Here is a 16991-nt window from a genome sequence, read left to right on the forward strand (position 1 = left end):
AGCACAGAAATAGCACAGAACTCTCAAAATTCATATGGAAACTCGAAGACAACAACATAAACTATGATATCAAATGGTCAATTATCGACAGAGCTCCCCCTATTCAAATAAAATAAAATGAAATAAAACCAAACGCTGCAACTTTTGCAAAACAGAAAAATACCGTCAAGGACACTATGTGCTCACATTCGGTTTGAATTGGTCCATCAAAGAAATATTTAAACCAGGAAAAACAAGAATGACAAAGCAAATAAGGTCTCCAACTTAGGTACTAGAGGTCATCTTTAGGAACATGCATATCAACTTCTACAGCAATGGGACAAGCAGATCCTAAATACATAAGCAAATGTCAAAATAGACAGAGAAGGCTTGATAAAAAGAAGAGGTGGGAGTGGGCAAAAAATGTACAAGGGATCTGGTAAAAAAGTAATGCTACCTCATCAAACTTCTAGACCCTACCCCCTCCTGAATATCAAATGTTCCACCCCTTGGTATCAATAACACCAGATAACAGGAAATGTATTTACAACCTTGGGCATTTTTTAATTAATGCGATGAGTGTTATCATTCTAATGTAAACAGCACTAAGTTAGTCACAGATAGTGAAATGCCTTCCACTGTGTGGGCAGTGATTACAACATCTGGAATTATCCTGGATCCAAATTTCTCATCAGTTCTTGTGTGTCTTACATAGAAAAGTTGCAAAAATTGATCCACAATGAAAAAATTCATCTCAGCTTTGTTTTCTGGATCAAATTTTCCTACAAATTGATACCAAATATGACAAAATTATGTTCACAGCCTTCAAAACTCTCTCACAACATAATCTGGGTTGGTGTAGGTCATTTAAGGTCACAAACTGAGAAAATTACCTAAAATATACTAATTTGGGGGTTTCCCAACACTTTGAGCAGAAAATTTATCTAATAACATCCCTCTGGACTTTTGTACCAAATTACAAAGCTATCAAACAAGTAATTTTGAGAACAAGTTTTCTTGATCAAAAATGACAATATTGCCTTAAAAATACATATATTTCAGGACAATTTCCACATATCTAACTATTGTCATCTCTGTATGTCCGTGTACCAACTATAAAAGCTGTCTGTCCAGGGGTTTTAAAAAGAAAATACTGTTTAAGATTTTTTGACCAAAAATGACAAAATTACTCCAAAATAGTAGTTTTCCCAATTTTGTCATAATTTCAACAAATTAGAAGAGCAACTCCCTTGCAAACATCCAACCCAAATTTGAGAGCGATTGGGCTGGCGGTTTAAGAGAAGAATAATTTTTACTGAAAATGAGAAAAATCACCAAGAAATTCAGCAAAAATACAAAATTAAGGATATCTTCACAATATTCATAAAACTGTATAAGGTTCACCTAAGGTACTTGCACACAAATTTTCAAAGCAATCAAATCAGCGGTTTTTTTTAGGCCGAAGGTAAACGTGGTTCTCTGCCATTTTTGCAAAGATGCAGACAAGGCAAGATAATGTTTCCCTTTTTACCAGAAATATCTCAGACAAGAAACACTGATGCTGGTATTACTTACTGAATTCAGTACTATATTTCCCAACAATAACATAGGCCATTACATTCACAGTTAGTGTTTACACAACGTATTCTGAGTATTTCAACATTCTCTCAGAATAAAACTGAAATGTACAGCAAATCACTGAAATCCAACAATTCAGTATTGTCCTTTAATATTGTCCTGGTGGAACCTAGCATCTGAGTTTTTTTCATTTTACTTTGGCCCCATGTTTTGGCCTCTTTACCACTGTCTCTACACATTTTAAACAATGGTCTAACAACACTGTACTGTGATCGGAGTGAAGTTACATAGTCATCATTTAGATCGTACTTTAACATCAACGCAACCACGTGTTTTGTCATTGCCGTAATTTTTTATACTTTCGATGCTAGTTTCATTCAATTGGATGCACCGTCCATCTACTGTCACGATCTTGTTGAACAAATCGCCGAACGTAATATCAGGACAAACACTGAATAGCGTCTTTGGAACTAACTGTTGGCCATCACGTCGAATGTTGGCGATCAAATTAATACTCATGATGTGATATGTACTAACCTTTACAAAACGAGGAAATTTCTGGCCAAATCGACCCACTTTGCGTCGTGATTTGCCAAATTCAGACGTCACAACAACGTGTTGGCGGTCAACTAAATCCAAACACGTCGGAAGTCTCATTCAAAATCCCGTGCCCGCGAAAACCCGACAAAGTGTAGGGCGCCACCAGCGGCAGTACTAAAAATATTTGTAATGCGGAAGTAAGAATTTGCCGCGATCAAAAAAAAAATTCCAGATATGCCAAAGTAGAAGCGGCGATTCCGATGAACAATTTATTTTTTCTTCCTGGCCTTATTTGAATGTTTTTGCAACACAAATAAACCGTAAATATTCACAGGCATACACAAGCACTTGATATAATTCATTTGGGATCTAGATTAAGCAATCAAGGTCCAATAGCGACAATTGGTCATAATTATTCTTTTTATGAGAAAATTTAGCTAATAAATGCAAAAAGAGACATGAAATGAAGTTAGTGCCATTCTTTAATGAAATCCTCAAACATGACATTCACAAAAAAAATAATCTGTGTGTTTAAGTATGAAAGTTTATCACTTGACCTTTATTAAATTCTTTCCAATCTAGGAAAGAACAATTCAATTCAGTAGTATCTTTTGACCAATACATTTGCACCCCCCTCCAAGATTATACTATTTTTAATTAATTGAACTGCATTTGTTCAGAAACTCTGAGGAAGCTTGCCAACCTAAATGTGTATTTTTGAAAATGTATCATTACTTCTTCTTTTTCTTTCCACTTTTGCCTTTTCCTTTCTTTCCTTTCTTTTTCTTCCCTTTGAGTTGTTTGCGACATTTATAGGACCTCCAGAACGCTTGGATGATGGTAGCTGCTTGAACTTTCAGCGCTAACTCCTTTTCTTCACGTTCTTTTTTCTCCTGTGCAATGCGACGCTCCTCGACAATCTGTTTATATTCCTCTTCTAGTGTCTAAATCTTTCCTCTAGTTCATTCAATTGTGCTTTTTCTTCTGTGTAAACAGTGTCAACCTCTTCATATTCATCCTGAAATGATCACAGGACACAGCATTTAGGCAAATCACACTATGTTACAATTGTGTTATATCAACTTTTGTAAGAACTCTTTCAGCCTTTGCATGATTATGCTCTCACCAGGACCCGGCCAGACTATTCTGCACTGTGTTGTGGCTTCTTAGTTTTCATAATCAATAATATTCATAATCAAATTGTGAATTAAGCAACGACCTCCACCTCAGACTAGAATACAATATGCAATGTATAGTACAAGCTGGGTACTAGTTGAGTGTTATATGGTGTGAATTGTACCCATTGAGTGTACACCTGCTTGCGAAGGTTGTTGCTGTCATAAACGTTGTGCTAATGCCATTACAAGTTGTTTAATCCATTGGTTCAGCACAAAAAGGGAGCACACTCAAATAATGATTGTGCTCACAATTGCTTGTAAAGCCAGAGGCAGCGAACAAAACATTGCTTAAACCAGCAAAATCTACTACTGGTTTCACTGTTATTGATGACCTAGAGTCTAGCTTTTATAAATTGTTCCCAATAATAGAGGATATACAGTGTTGACTGAACAGATTCTGAGCATTTGCACACATACACTCAGAAGAAAATAGGAAGAGAAACTGATGTAAAAATATGCACAACAAAAATGCCCTAAACAGTAAAACAACTGCAGCACAACAAAACTGCCCTAACATTTAACACCTGCAGTTTTGTCTTTCAATGTCCTAAAGGTGGGGGTCTAAGATTTTTGCTTTCTCATTTTACTTTGACCCAATGTTTTCCTGTTGCGTTGTGCCATGAAAATATACTAGCACTATTCAACTTGTGGATAGTTGCCCTACCCAGACTCCATATGAAAGTCCCATTCAAAGTTGCACAGCTACAAAAGCTCCACTACAATATTTGTAACGTGGAATTATGTATTTGTTTTAATTTGCAAAAAAAAAGAAAAGAAATTGGCTAAATAAAACAGAAACAGGATTTGAAGGAGCAATTTGATTATTCTTCTAGGCCTTAACAATTATATTTATACATACATGAAATACACTTTGCTGACTTATCCTAATAGCGATAAAAGCTGCAATATGTATGTCCAGCAATGGCAGTATAGATCTACAAATTCCATGATTTTAGTATGTCTGTCCCATGGCAATGAATGGTGATAGTAAATTGATACAATACACCTCAATTTAGACAATATGTCTACTTCATGTTATGCCGATGCTTCAAAGCAAACCACTGTAACTTTGAATGTTTTTGCACAGTAGCAAAAAGAATCTACACCAAGTTTTAATTTTATCCTTCATCATAAACACAGTTAGACACTGTTAAATAGAAACCACGTACCTGTCTTTCACCCATATCTTGATCATATTTAAGTATCCAGTTCTCAACTTCAGTTTCTATCTTGTACTTTCTCTGAAAAGAATACCAAGCAATGAACAGTGAATATGTATTGCTATGTTTTATTTTTTCAATAAGAATGCTATTTCAATGCAACGGCCTTGCAGGTAGTTAAAAAATAATTTATGTCAACACCCAGTAGTTTCCTGGCTGGTATTGTCCTCATAATTTTACATTATTGAATGAAACCCTGATAAAGGTCCCTACACATTGGTGGACTAAATTAGAAATCTTGTGCCAAGTACTTTCAGAGAAAAAAAAAATGTTACCGAAACTGAGAAAATTGGCTTAATTGGCAACGGCCTTGCAGGTAGTTACAAAATAATTATGTCAACACACAGTAGTTTCCTGGCTGGTATTGTCCTCATAATTTTACGTTATTGAATGAAACCCTAATAAAGGTCCCTACACATTGGTGGGCTAAATTAGAAATCTTGTGCCAAGTACTTTCAGAGAAAAAAAAATGTTACCGAAACTGAGAAAATTGGCTAAAAATTTACACAAAATTCATCATCAATTCAAAATACAGCATCCTTTGAAAAATTCACCCCTAAGTATATACATTGTAATTTATCTTACAAGTGCTTTTAAAGGAAAGTTCTTTTGACAAAAGTGGCAAATGGTAACAAAAAAATTTCATTGTCATTTTGACATTTGAAGAGACTAAAATGTGTGATACGGCCTTGATTTATTGGATATGGATCTTGCTATGCATGTTTTGAAGGGGCAGGTTAAAATATCATCTTTATCTGTAACACGGTGTAACAGTCTGGGTCAAACACAATGCAAACGCCATCACTTTGCAGGGATATAAGGTGATATGACAACTACAGCAAAATGCCGATCAAGGTACTTTTGTGGCTATTGAGATATCTGCTGTCACCATTGTTTAACTCTTTACACTCTGCAATTTATTCTAGCATAAGCAAGTGATGTAATCTTTGAATATCAAAAAGTGGCACATTATCAATGCTGTCAAATCTGCACTGTTAAACAAATGCTCTGAGTTGGTTTCAAATTGTCGCCACCAAAGCAATATTATTTATCAAATTTTAACACCACCTACAAATAGAATGGTTCGTCCCAATCATATACGTAAGAGTGTCAAGCTAGGAATCCTTTCACTTCTATCTGACGATTTCAGGATGCATGAAACTTAAGTAATAGATTTCATTACTTTGTAGTTGAAGTAATTTGTTTATTTATTTATAACGCTCTGCTTAGCATCGAGCACTGAAATTTCCCATTAGGACATCTGTGTACTTTCAAATATATATATATATATATATATATATATATATATAATATATATAATATATATATATATATATATATATATATATATATATATATATATATATATATAATATATATATATATACACATACACACAGAGGATTCTTAGCTCATATATATAATATATATATATATAATATATATATATATATATATATATATATATATATATATATATATATATATATATATATATATCAGGGATAGAAATACTTTTTTATTTCTTGTGGCAAAAGTTTGCCACCAGATATAAAATCAGGTGGCAATTATGAAAAATCTGGTGGCAGTTTAACACATCATGTGATCGGTATAATAAAACATTTTGTCATTGCCACATACTCATTCTAATTTATAAATTCTTGAAAATATGGTGAGTACACCTCACAAAAAGTCAACCCATACTGCAGACCTCAAAAAATTTTTTCAAACTTACTAACCGTGTGGGACACGTGAATTTCATTTTTACTTGCCCGAGAGGAAAAATTACTTGCCCTAAATTTCTAATAACTGTACAGTAATTTGTAACAGAGAGCAAGAGTTTGGCCATATGAAATGAATTCAAAGAGTGAAAAAACAGATTCAACATGAACTACATCTTGTTAAATGAAGGAATATTACCAAATCTGAAATGTCGCAGAAGAAATGTGAGAATACTTTAGTCCTTTCTATAGATTTGGCCATCTAGAAAACATCTTTGAATTTGGAATTTTTCCACAACCTAATCCAAGTTAAGATCTTTGCATGAGATTAATAAGATTGTGTGATTACAATGTGCATGGCTAGCTGCTGCTCTTTATTATCAAGCTGATATCACAAACAACTGCTCTGCTAGTGTTTATCTGCCAATGCATACGCACATGTACATCTGCAACCCTTTTACCTGTTTACATGTTTGCTCACTGAGCACAGCAGGCCTTCAAAGTTTATTTTGATAAATGTATTCGTCAAGAGAGCAGATTCAAGTTTCGTTTTGGTTACTATTCAGTGCAGATGTGAGAGCCGATCCCTAACAACCAAGGTCACGTAATTTGAAACTGTCTGCATCTCACGCAATAGGTAGCTGCATTATGTGGCCTCCTTGATCGACTGAGCCCGTTTCGACTATGATGTGAACTTGTACTTTTTGAACAGTAAGCATTGCCGAGATCCATGGCTTCGAATAAGTTTACATCCATTACCAAGCACACGGTGCAATTACACTATCGCGTGAAGCCGATAGACTGTCATACGACTCATACACTTGCACAAAGAGAACGGCTACCACTGTCAAGAGCATACCACTTTACGGCACACATACAAAACAGTGAGTTCACTCCGTGTCGTCGGAGAGAACATGTCGCAAAACTCTATTTTTACGACTTTTTGTGCTTTACAACAGCAAGAAACGATCATTTTTCGATGTCGGGCGGATTTTCAAGGGTTTTCAGAAAAAAACTTCTGAGAGTTGAAGGACTTACAATGATTGTAGGCGTGTACAGACCTAATGAAATACGTTTTCAAGCTTTTCAGAGCTTAGTCAATTCAACCGCTGGTGCACTTGCCCGCCGGACGGGAAGCATATTGATTTGACTTGCCCGAACGCAAAATTCACTAGCCACGGGCGTCGGGCGATAGGAATTTTTGAGCCCTGTGCTGGCTAATGAATGCAAGTATTTATTATTATTTAATTCATGCAGGCTGCAGTTTGGCTTTGTTTTCAAAATGTCACAACATGCTTTTATCATCGTGCCGTATGACTGCATATGCGGCTATCACAAAGGGCAACAACATGTCAAGTGTACAAAAGCTGCTGTCATCGATATGGAGATTAGCCAATCACAAGTTTGGATTCACGCTATGTTTTCATTCGTGCCAAAATGTCGCAATTAGTTTGGGTTTTTTTTTTTGCTAATGAGTTTTCCGCCGTCAGACATCGAATGGTCCTTCAGTGTTCCTTCATTCCAGCCGTAGGATCGATGACATGATGACCCAAAATTTAGTGGCAAAAAAATACCACCAGAAAAAAACTTTGGTGGCAGATTGACAGTTTTTGGTGGCAAATGCCACCATTGCCACCGATTATTTCGAACGCTGATATAATATATATATATATATATATATATATATATATATATATATATATATATATATATATATATATATATATATATGCAGAAGCTACTTGTCATATATATGATTGGGACGTACAATTCTATTTGTAGGTGGAGTTAAAATTTGATAAATAATATTTATATATACTTTGCAAGTTACAATGTCATGCTTCCTCACAACATTGTACTTAATATTAAAACAAAATCTGTTATATTTTTTTCCTGTACCACAAAATACAATAGTTTACCTTTCTAAGAGATAGTTCACTCTCTCTGTGCTCTGCTATCATGTTGGCCAACTGTGTTTTCATAGCCTGCATGTCAGACTGAAGCCGTTGTTGTTTACCATCAGAATTTCTTAAATCAGCCTGCTGCTGTTTTTCAGCTTCAGACTTGGTTCTTCTTATATGTTCCTCTGAGAACTTCTCAATTTGATGCAAATCAGCTTTCAGACGACGGATGACATCATTCCTTTTGGAAATCTATGAAACAAATCATGTGAACATAATTATTCTAAATAAGTACTATTTACAATATATGTATATGTATGGAAGTGACAGTGAAGTATATGTGGATGTGCAGAAGCTGATGAAAATAGCACCAAAGCAAATAATGCACCTTCCATTGGATTATCATTGAACCTCCAGCTGCAAACCTTGATTAGATTTTTGTGGCTCCAGTGAAAAAATTGTGAGTGATAAAATAATACTGTAATCAGTAAAATTTTAAAAACAGAAACTGATGAAAATGTATATTTTATCAAGATGTTAAAGGGGAAGCTCACCAAGGCCGTTTTTTACATATGTGCTATCCTTTTGGGACGCTTATTCCGGAAGCGCCATTTTTGACTTGCGTGATTTTTTATAAAAACAGAAAAATTACCAGTGGTGGAAGTTGCAGTTTCGGGCTTCATCAACTTAATGTATTTTGAACCAGAAATTTATTCACAAAAGGAGTTAGGGGATGAGCAATAATCAGAGTTCAGGCAGGTATAGGTCATTTTATTGAATTACGCTCACTTTGGTTTATTTTGCCGTTCAAAGTTCCGATACATGTTGTGTCGTCGTAACAGACCCACTTTCGATGGCAGTTGGCCCGCAGCTATCCGTGGCGGGGTTGACCTTTGACCCGCACAGTGATCCCCGCTAACCCGCCAACAGATACCAACGTAAAGTTGGCGTCATCCTCATCCTCAGGGGTCACGCGAAAATGAGGATGACGCTACAGCGTCAGCTTCACCGGCGTCAGATCCGATTATTCCCGAATGCGTCTGATTGAATAATAAGTGTAAAAACGACTTTAAAAATGTGCTCCAAGTTTCATATCACTGTAAATGTTAATCAAGACACAGTGGGGTATGTATTTCATAATATTTAGTAACCTCTCCTCTTAATATCCGTTTCTCACGATGTAGTTATAACGCAACATTCTTAGCCCTTATTTTCCTTAAAGTTCAAAGGTTGTACAGTGTTCTGCCGAGGCCGCGGCCTTGCGCCATTGCCGCAAAAATAAAATTGAAGACCCCAAAAAAAATCAATCATCGGGTCCGGCAGGCGCAGCACGCCGTCAGTCCCACTAAACTTTCGGTAAAAAAATACACTTATTTACGTACTATACGCGAAAGGCCAAACGCGGAAGTAGACATTCCACGCTGCTCATGCGTGCATGCTGCTCGTGAGAACATGAGACGTGTTGCTTCCATAGCAACCTTCAGTGATTTTTTATTTGCATAATCGTGAACTAGGTTTTCATCGGCTAGATTCAAGTCAGCCAGTCAGCGTCTCTGTTAAATTCAATGCCTCACAGTACTCTCTGGCAGTGGAAAGGAAAATTGCTTCCGTGAATAAATCAAAACATAGAGGCAGAACAATTCTTAGTTTTTTTTGACCAATTCCGCCTTAAAAAGACAAATCCAACAACCGGACGAGTGAAGACAATACGATCGAACATGACATCGTGTCTCAGCTGTTCACATCCTCGGAAACTGAAAACCAATGCACGCCGCTGCCATCCACATCGGAAACGCATCAGTCAGAAACAGAGCAGTTTCAAAACATTGAGCAGCCATGCATCGGAAACTCAGCCTTCATTGAGGCAGGCCAGTGTTTCCGTTAATGCGAAATCCTGCGTATTTTACGTAAAATTGTTCTGAAATACGCAAAATAAATCATGACTGCGTAAACTAATCCGCTTTGAGAAATGCCCCATGACACGACGTACTTGCCGCACTGCATGTATTGCATTGTATTGCCTGAATGTGGTTCAATGCGGGACAAAATTAGAACATATGCACCTGCTTGCAAGTGACATTTATCATGATATTGCAACATTTTAGATTTTAGCAGACCGCAGCACTTTATGCAACATTGTATTTCATCATCACAAAACGTCACGTCAATCAGTTCTGTACAGACAATGGCACTACAGATGCAAAAAATTCGAGAATCGATCGAGTCTACGTTGTTGGTAACACAATACAGTTAATGGTCATTACGTCGCATGTTATTTGGAAAGTCTTTACGGCCTACGGATGACCATTTAGAATCTGTCGGGTTGCATTCTTGAGAGGTCCCGCTGGACTTTGAACAGTATCTGCTTTTTGTTGGCCCTTTGAAAACACTAATTTCACAGTCAGAAGGTCTTTTCTTTGAACATGAACTCATTGGGCTGCTCAACGATCATATACGGGACTTGCATCATCACGGCATGGCAAGCATTCAGCTACACCTTGAAGCCCCCCAGGTTGTTGTTTTTTATTAATAGAGCATGCGCATTACAGGAAACCCTCCAAGTTCTACAGAAAAGACTGCCCAACTCACATCAGATACGGATTCCTAATAGCCGTACGCATTTTGAATACATTTTACCCAAATAAAAACTCAGTTGAATAAAATCATACGCAAGTTTTGAAATTGTCACGCAGGCATGTTCGACGTCTTAATGAAAATTTGTTACGTGATTTCAGCTGGCTCCACTACGATGCCAAAAACAACCAAATGACTTGCAAAGTATGCATAAAGCATAATAATAATCGAAATACGATGACCCGAGACAACATGAATTTCCGAACGAGTACACTTACTCGCCTTGTAGACTGTAGGTAGGACCATAAAACCGCAGCACTCATGGAATCTGCGAGTTCGAACTTCGAAACAACAACACGGGTATGGCATGTAATAAAGTGAGAATGACCCCTTTTTCAACAGCGACCCACTTTTTGAGCTTCCATGGGCCCTCAGACCCCACTGATGCAAAAGCTTGGCAGAACACTGGTTGTATCTTTAATACGTCAAGACTTTCCAGGCCTCAAGTCATAGTTATACCAGTTAATTGTTTTATATGTCCTCTGAATAATTAGGGCTTTCATATTGCCTCTCATGGTGGTGATTTTTACACATTTTGGACCACGTATACTTTTTTGCACCAATTTTTGGAAAATCTTAACGCAAGAGTTGAGAGGATACCAACAAACACACCCGCGGATCCATGGACTGAAAATTACGAGCATTTCCAAAAAACTAGTCTGTATGAGATGTTCTAACGATAAAATATTACCTGCGAACCAGTTTTACGATTCAAAAGAAAGTTGAGAAAGAATGGAGTTGTTATTTTCCTAAGTTTTGGGCGAATTTTATCATTTAACCGTCATCGTGTAGCGCGACTTCGGCAATCTTCGGATACGACGCTGAAGCTGACGCTGAGTAGCGTCATATTCAGCGTCAGCTAGAAAGGTCACCTGAGGCTGAGGCTGAGGATGAGGATGACGCCAACTTTATGTTGGTCCAACAGATAGCTGCGTTTCCACAGCTAGGCGCTTTCATCATGTGTTATGGCAGGGACCATCTTCCTATTGGATGACATTGTCATCCACGTTTACACCAGACTGTGCGTGTTTGTATAGCTATTGTTTATGTATAATATGTATATTACTCCAGTTTCTATATACGTATTAAGTTGGTCTTCAAATGCAAACAGTGAAACAAAAAGAAATTAATTGTCAAATTTCCATATGTAAGCACCGGGAACAAATTTCAGGCAATGTTAAAAATGCGCGCACACACGTTACCTCTGCGTCTTTTTCTTCCAGTGCTCCGTTCAGTTCGGTTTCCAATTTTTTTATAATTTCGGAGTTTTTTCTCTCTCTCACGGTTATTTCTTGGAGGTAGTCACGCTTTTGCTTCTCTTCGAGTGGTGTCGTAAGTAATTTTTCAAATATTACATCTCTCAATTCTGTTAGATAACCAATCATGGCGTTGGCTTCCATGTCTCTGGATTGTTTCTCTGGTCTTACAGCATTCACTGCAGACGGGTTTGTGCTGAACAAACGAACAATATGCTTGCAGGAATAAGCCAGTTGTTGTTGCAAAAATTTCACATTTCTGGCTTTTTCAGCTTCAGCTTCCGGATCGACAGAAGTATTTGAAGGTACTTCACTTGCTGCACTACTTCTTCGACTTGGTACCGCGCTGCTTCTGTGACTTGCGGGACCAGGGCTACCTCGTCTACTGCCTGGGCCTTCGACTGGTGGCAATTCGTCATGTTGTGATATCGAATGGTGTGAGGTCGGTGTAGATCTTCTGCTCACCTGTGTTGCAGAACGTCGGGAAGACTTTGACGTTGGTCGTTCTGGTTCAGGTGGAGCAACAAGATCCGTGTACGCTTTCTGCAACTCACTGTGCTCTTGAATAGCTGTAACTAACTCTGACCCTAATACAACGCTGTAACGATCAAGATTTTGTTGAATAAACGGTAGCAACGTTACAACTTCAACTTTTTTAATGCTTTCCTCATAAGCGGCTAGGATTCTCTGGGACTCTATAGTTGACAATTTCTTCCGTCCCGGGTCTAGTACACGTAGTGCTTCTGGTCTCTTCGCCTTAGGTTCTCGCTTTATCTTTGGAACCGGGGCTGGAGCTGGAGCTGGAGCGGGGTTTAGTAAAGCTTCCATATTAGCTCTGTCCTTTGCACCACCGTCCATGCGAACCTTTTCTAATAAACTCAGAGTTTCCTTGACTGCAAGATCTGTCGCCGTCATAACTCACTATTTTTTGTGTGACAAGTCAGCCTAGAAACGACAACAGGCAACAGACATATATGGTCAAAACCACGCCTGTGGTGATACTTTTCGAAGTCTTTGGAGCGTGAAGCTTTGAAGACAGCCCGAAAACGATGTTGTTAGACATAAATTATGATCCATTGTGAGATCGATGACAGCATCGTGAAGCGAGCAACGGAGCACTTTGTGCCTGTACGAATATCGTAACCATGTTTACGACAGTTGTTATGTTGCCAAATAACGCCTAACTGTGTGCAATATATTCCAAAGCGCCGTCACAAATTTCTAAAGTAGTTCCATTTGTGTCTTGACGATGCATGGTTCATTTTGGTGAATGCTTCACAGTACCATAGTTTTATCATTACCACAATTATTATTACATATTTTTCATACTGATTTTGAGTTTTGGTCATTCTAAATCATTAAATGATGTCATTTTACAGTCACATCTGCGGAATAATATACACCGCACAGAAGGCGAAGAGGTTCAGCCGATCCGTTCCAACAGGTTAATATGTCGGGTCGTTGCTAAGTATTTGAAACCTGAAATGCGCATGTGCGTAAATCTTGCTAGTTCAGTCTGATTCCCCTTACCCTTCCGCTGGCCGCGCCGAGTGTGAGAGGTATACCAATGTGAGAGGTAATCGTACAGGCTGAAGTTGGTGGCGTCTGTATATATGTGTGTTTGTATGTATGTATGGACAGTATGTCCGTCAACATCAAAAACTCACGAACCACTGCACTTTTAGCTTGGTATTTGGTGTGTGGATGCATCCAAGGCTATATAAATGGGATTTCGTTTGATGAATTGCATTGCCAAAATAATGCAAATGAGCCTAAAAAATGTGAAAATGGTAAAAATTAATAACTCAAGAACCACTGTTTTGATTGCTTTGAAAATTTGTCTGCAAGTACGTTAGTATGTATATCGTGAAGATATCTTGAATTTTATATTTTTGCTGCATTATTATTTTTGGTTATTTTTGTCATTAAAGTAAAAACCATTATTATACATCTACCATCGAGAACAATAGAATTTAGCGTTCGCTAAAAAAGCCGTACGGAACGCGCGCCCGTTCCGTAACACGTACGGTTTCAAGGCGCCCCATTCCCTGCGGCTGTATCTGCGCGTTCACTGTAGAACGGTTTCAAGGGACCCCTTGGACGAGTGCCAGAACAAGTCTCGCGCGCGCTCTGTACGTACGTATGTGTGTAGTGCACACACTCCAAAACGTGCAGAAGCGCGTCCAAGGTAGCGTTCCACACTGGCGCGATAAAATCGGAAGAAAAATTGTTGACATTGCACGAAAACGGTCACTACTCCGCAATTTTGATGCCCCGATCAGGAATGTAAGATGTATAATAATAAGGTTATTACGAAAATACCGCAAAGGATGCACTAGGACATTGGTGCTGCGCATCGCCCTCCGCCTCGCGTCAGGCGATACGCTGCGCCAATGTCCTCGTGCATCCTTTGCGGTATTTTCGTAATAACCTCATATTCTTTTCTGAAATCGCTGATCCAATTGCTCTCAAATTTGGGTTGGATATTTGCGAGGGTGTTACCCTTCTAATTTGTTGAAATTATGACAGAATTTGCAAAATTACTGTTTGGGGGCAATTTTTGTAATTTTGTTCAAAAAATTGTAAAACATTTTTTCTTTATAACTGCTGGACAGACAGCTTTTATATTTGATGTACAGGTGCGCAGGGATGACAATTAATAGTTGGATATGTGGAAATTGTCCTGAATATGCAAATTTGTATTTTTAAGACAATTTTGTCATTTTGGTCCAGAAAACTTGTTCTCAAAACCTAAAACTTGTATGATAGCTTTATAAAAGCTATAAAAGTGCCGAAGGATGTTATTAGTTTGATAAATCTTCTGCTCAAAGTGTTGGGAAACCCAAATTTGTATAATTTAGGTAATTTTCTCAGTCTGTAACCTTAAATGACCTATACCAACCCAGGATACGTTTTGAGATAGTGGTTATGGCTGTGAAGATAATTTTGTCATAGCGAAATTTGATCCAGAACACAAAGCTAAGGTTAATTTTTCATTGCTGACCAATTTTTGCAACTTTTCAATGTAAGACACACAAGAACTGATGAGAAATTTGGATCCAGGATAATTCCAGATGTCATGATCACCCGCCACAGTGGAAGGCATGTCACCATTTGTAACTAACTTAAGTGCATGCTTACATTCGAATGACAGTACTGATAGCATCTAAAGAATCCCAAAGGTTGTAAATACATCATCTGGCCATTGTAGCTCTTTATGCCGCACACAGTAAATGACAAAGGATGGAAAATTTGATATCAGGGGGGCAGGGGATGTTGATGAGGTACAGCATTTTTTTACCTGATCCTTCGTACATTATTTTTTCTCCACTCTACCCACCTTATCTTTTTGTCAAGCCTTCTCTGGCTGATTTTTTTGATTGACATGTGCAAATGTATGTAGGATCTGCTAGTCCCATTGCTATGCATGTTTTTTAAGTTGACCCCAGTACCTAAGTTGCAGACCTTATTTGCTTTTGTCATTCTTGTTTTTCTGGTTGCACTGTGTAGAAATCATTGTTACATCAACGTAGAATTTCGCTGCACTGAACAGATAGAAACAACATTCATCGTTGATCTTTGGTACAATAATACTAGCATGTACTAATTCCGCTCAAATGTGAGCAACGTACACCATATCATTGGCGGTATTTTTATTCATAAGAATGCATTATTGCAGGTTATACCCTTAAACCTGTATTATCGTCACCGATCGATACAAAACAAGTCACTGACAATGACATAGTCCTCCTTGTAATTGGGAATGTCACTGGAATGGAAGTGACTAGAAATTGAAGTCGATCACTGCACATGAAAAAAGAAATATGGGTACCAAAGCCATGTCTGTGACGGCTGATGCCCATATTGGAGTGTATTGTACACAGGCACTCGTTAGCTGGGTAGTCTGCTAAATCGATTGATTTTCGGCTTATCTATCGACTTGATCTGCCCGCCACTGCAACCTAAATACTCCCAAGGTGTGCAACAGAATCACTCAAACATGATCCAGATTTTCGACTGGCTGTGCGCTCACACAAAACATTCATAACTTCACTCCCATATACCTAATTGGTTTAACCATCTCCTTGAAAATAACGCCAATGAATGTGTTACACGACGTCTTGAAGAAATTGGCTGTGTTTTGAAACTAAGTGCAGTGAAACGCAGCCCACAGAACGATTCTACCATATGACGTAATTTATATTCTACTATTGATTGGCTAATCAACGGCCAAAACGAAGGTCATTGACATCACTAGTGAAGTATAATTGACCCAATAGACAAGTAGACATTAGTATGAATGGCATGGGGTTATGTTATGTCCTTTTCCCATTAGATGGACAGAATATGTCATGTACTAGCTCTTGAAATGTCAAAATTCAACTATAATCAGTGAGAAACTCGTCCAGTCATGTCTGAGTAATGGCTCTTGATTTTAAAAAAATCAGAACACCAAAATGCCCCTGTATTCACTGGCATTCAGGATATAGATCACAAATTACAAACATTTGTGTCTAGAGGCGCAACTTATATAATGCCACAGAAAACAATTTTTCAATACCATGGTGGTAACCAGATATGAACTGAATATGCTCACGTGTAGTATTCATGTGGACATGGTCGAGTTGTTTACTGTGATTGGTTGACCGAATGACAAGAGAAACGAGTGTTGGTTTTTAGTGTATATGGTGTTACACAGGTTTGGGAGTGTTGCACAGTGGTTAAATGTAAACATGTTTGTGGAATTGTTGCCGTAATTTTTTTTTCGGGAGAGAGGCAGTAGTGTCATAGCGAAAGTTAAGGGATACTGGAAATTGAATGGGTTCTGATGTAGCAGGTGCGCCTGCCTTTGGCCTTTGTGCTTAAGGTTCCAAGACAAGAAATTGACCTTTTTAAGCTAACAATTCTCCAGTGGTTAATAAGCTCAGAACCCCCGTAACTTATATATTTTCGGAAAGCCTAGATATAGGGGAACATTTTGGTT

At 37.9% G+C, this 16991-nt stretch overlaps 1 protein-coding gene across 1 annotated transcript; it reads right to left on the reverse strand.

Moving 5' to 3' along the window:
• Nucleotides 1-2561: 2561 nt before the first annotated feature.
• LOC139127713 (dynein regulatory complex protein 10-like) lies at nt 2562-13091 on the reverse strand. The gene is given in 5 exon segments (XM_070693607.1): nt 2562-3040; nt 3043-3115; nt 4445-4516; nt 8136-8369; nt 11954-13091. Coding segments are annotated over 5 exon segments (1560 nt in total). The 5' UTR covers nt 12923-13091; the 3' UTR covers nt 2562-2828.
• Nucleotides 13092-16991: the final 3900 nt, after the last annotated feature.

Source organism: Ptychodera flava, unplaced genomic scaffold (genome assembly GCF_041260155.1).
Source record: "Ptychodera flava strain L36383 unplaced genomic scaffold, AS_Pfla_20210202 Scaffold_35__1_contigs__length_1935909_pilon, whole genome shotgun sequence".
Classification (NCBI taxonomy): domain Eukaryota; kingdom Metazoa; phylum Hemichordata; class Enteropneusta; family Ptychoderidae; genus Ptychodera; species Ptychodera flava.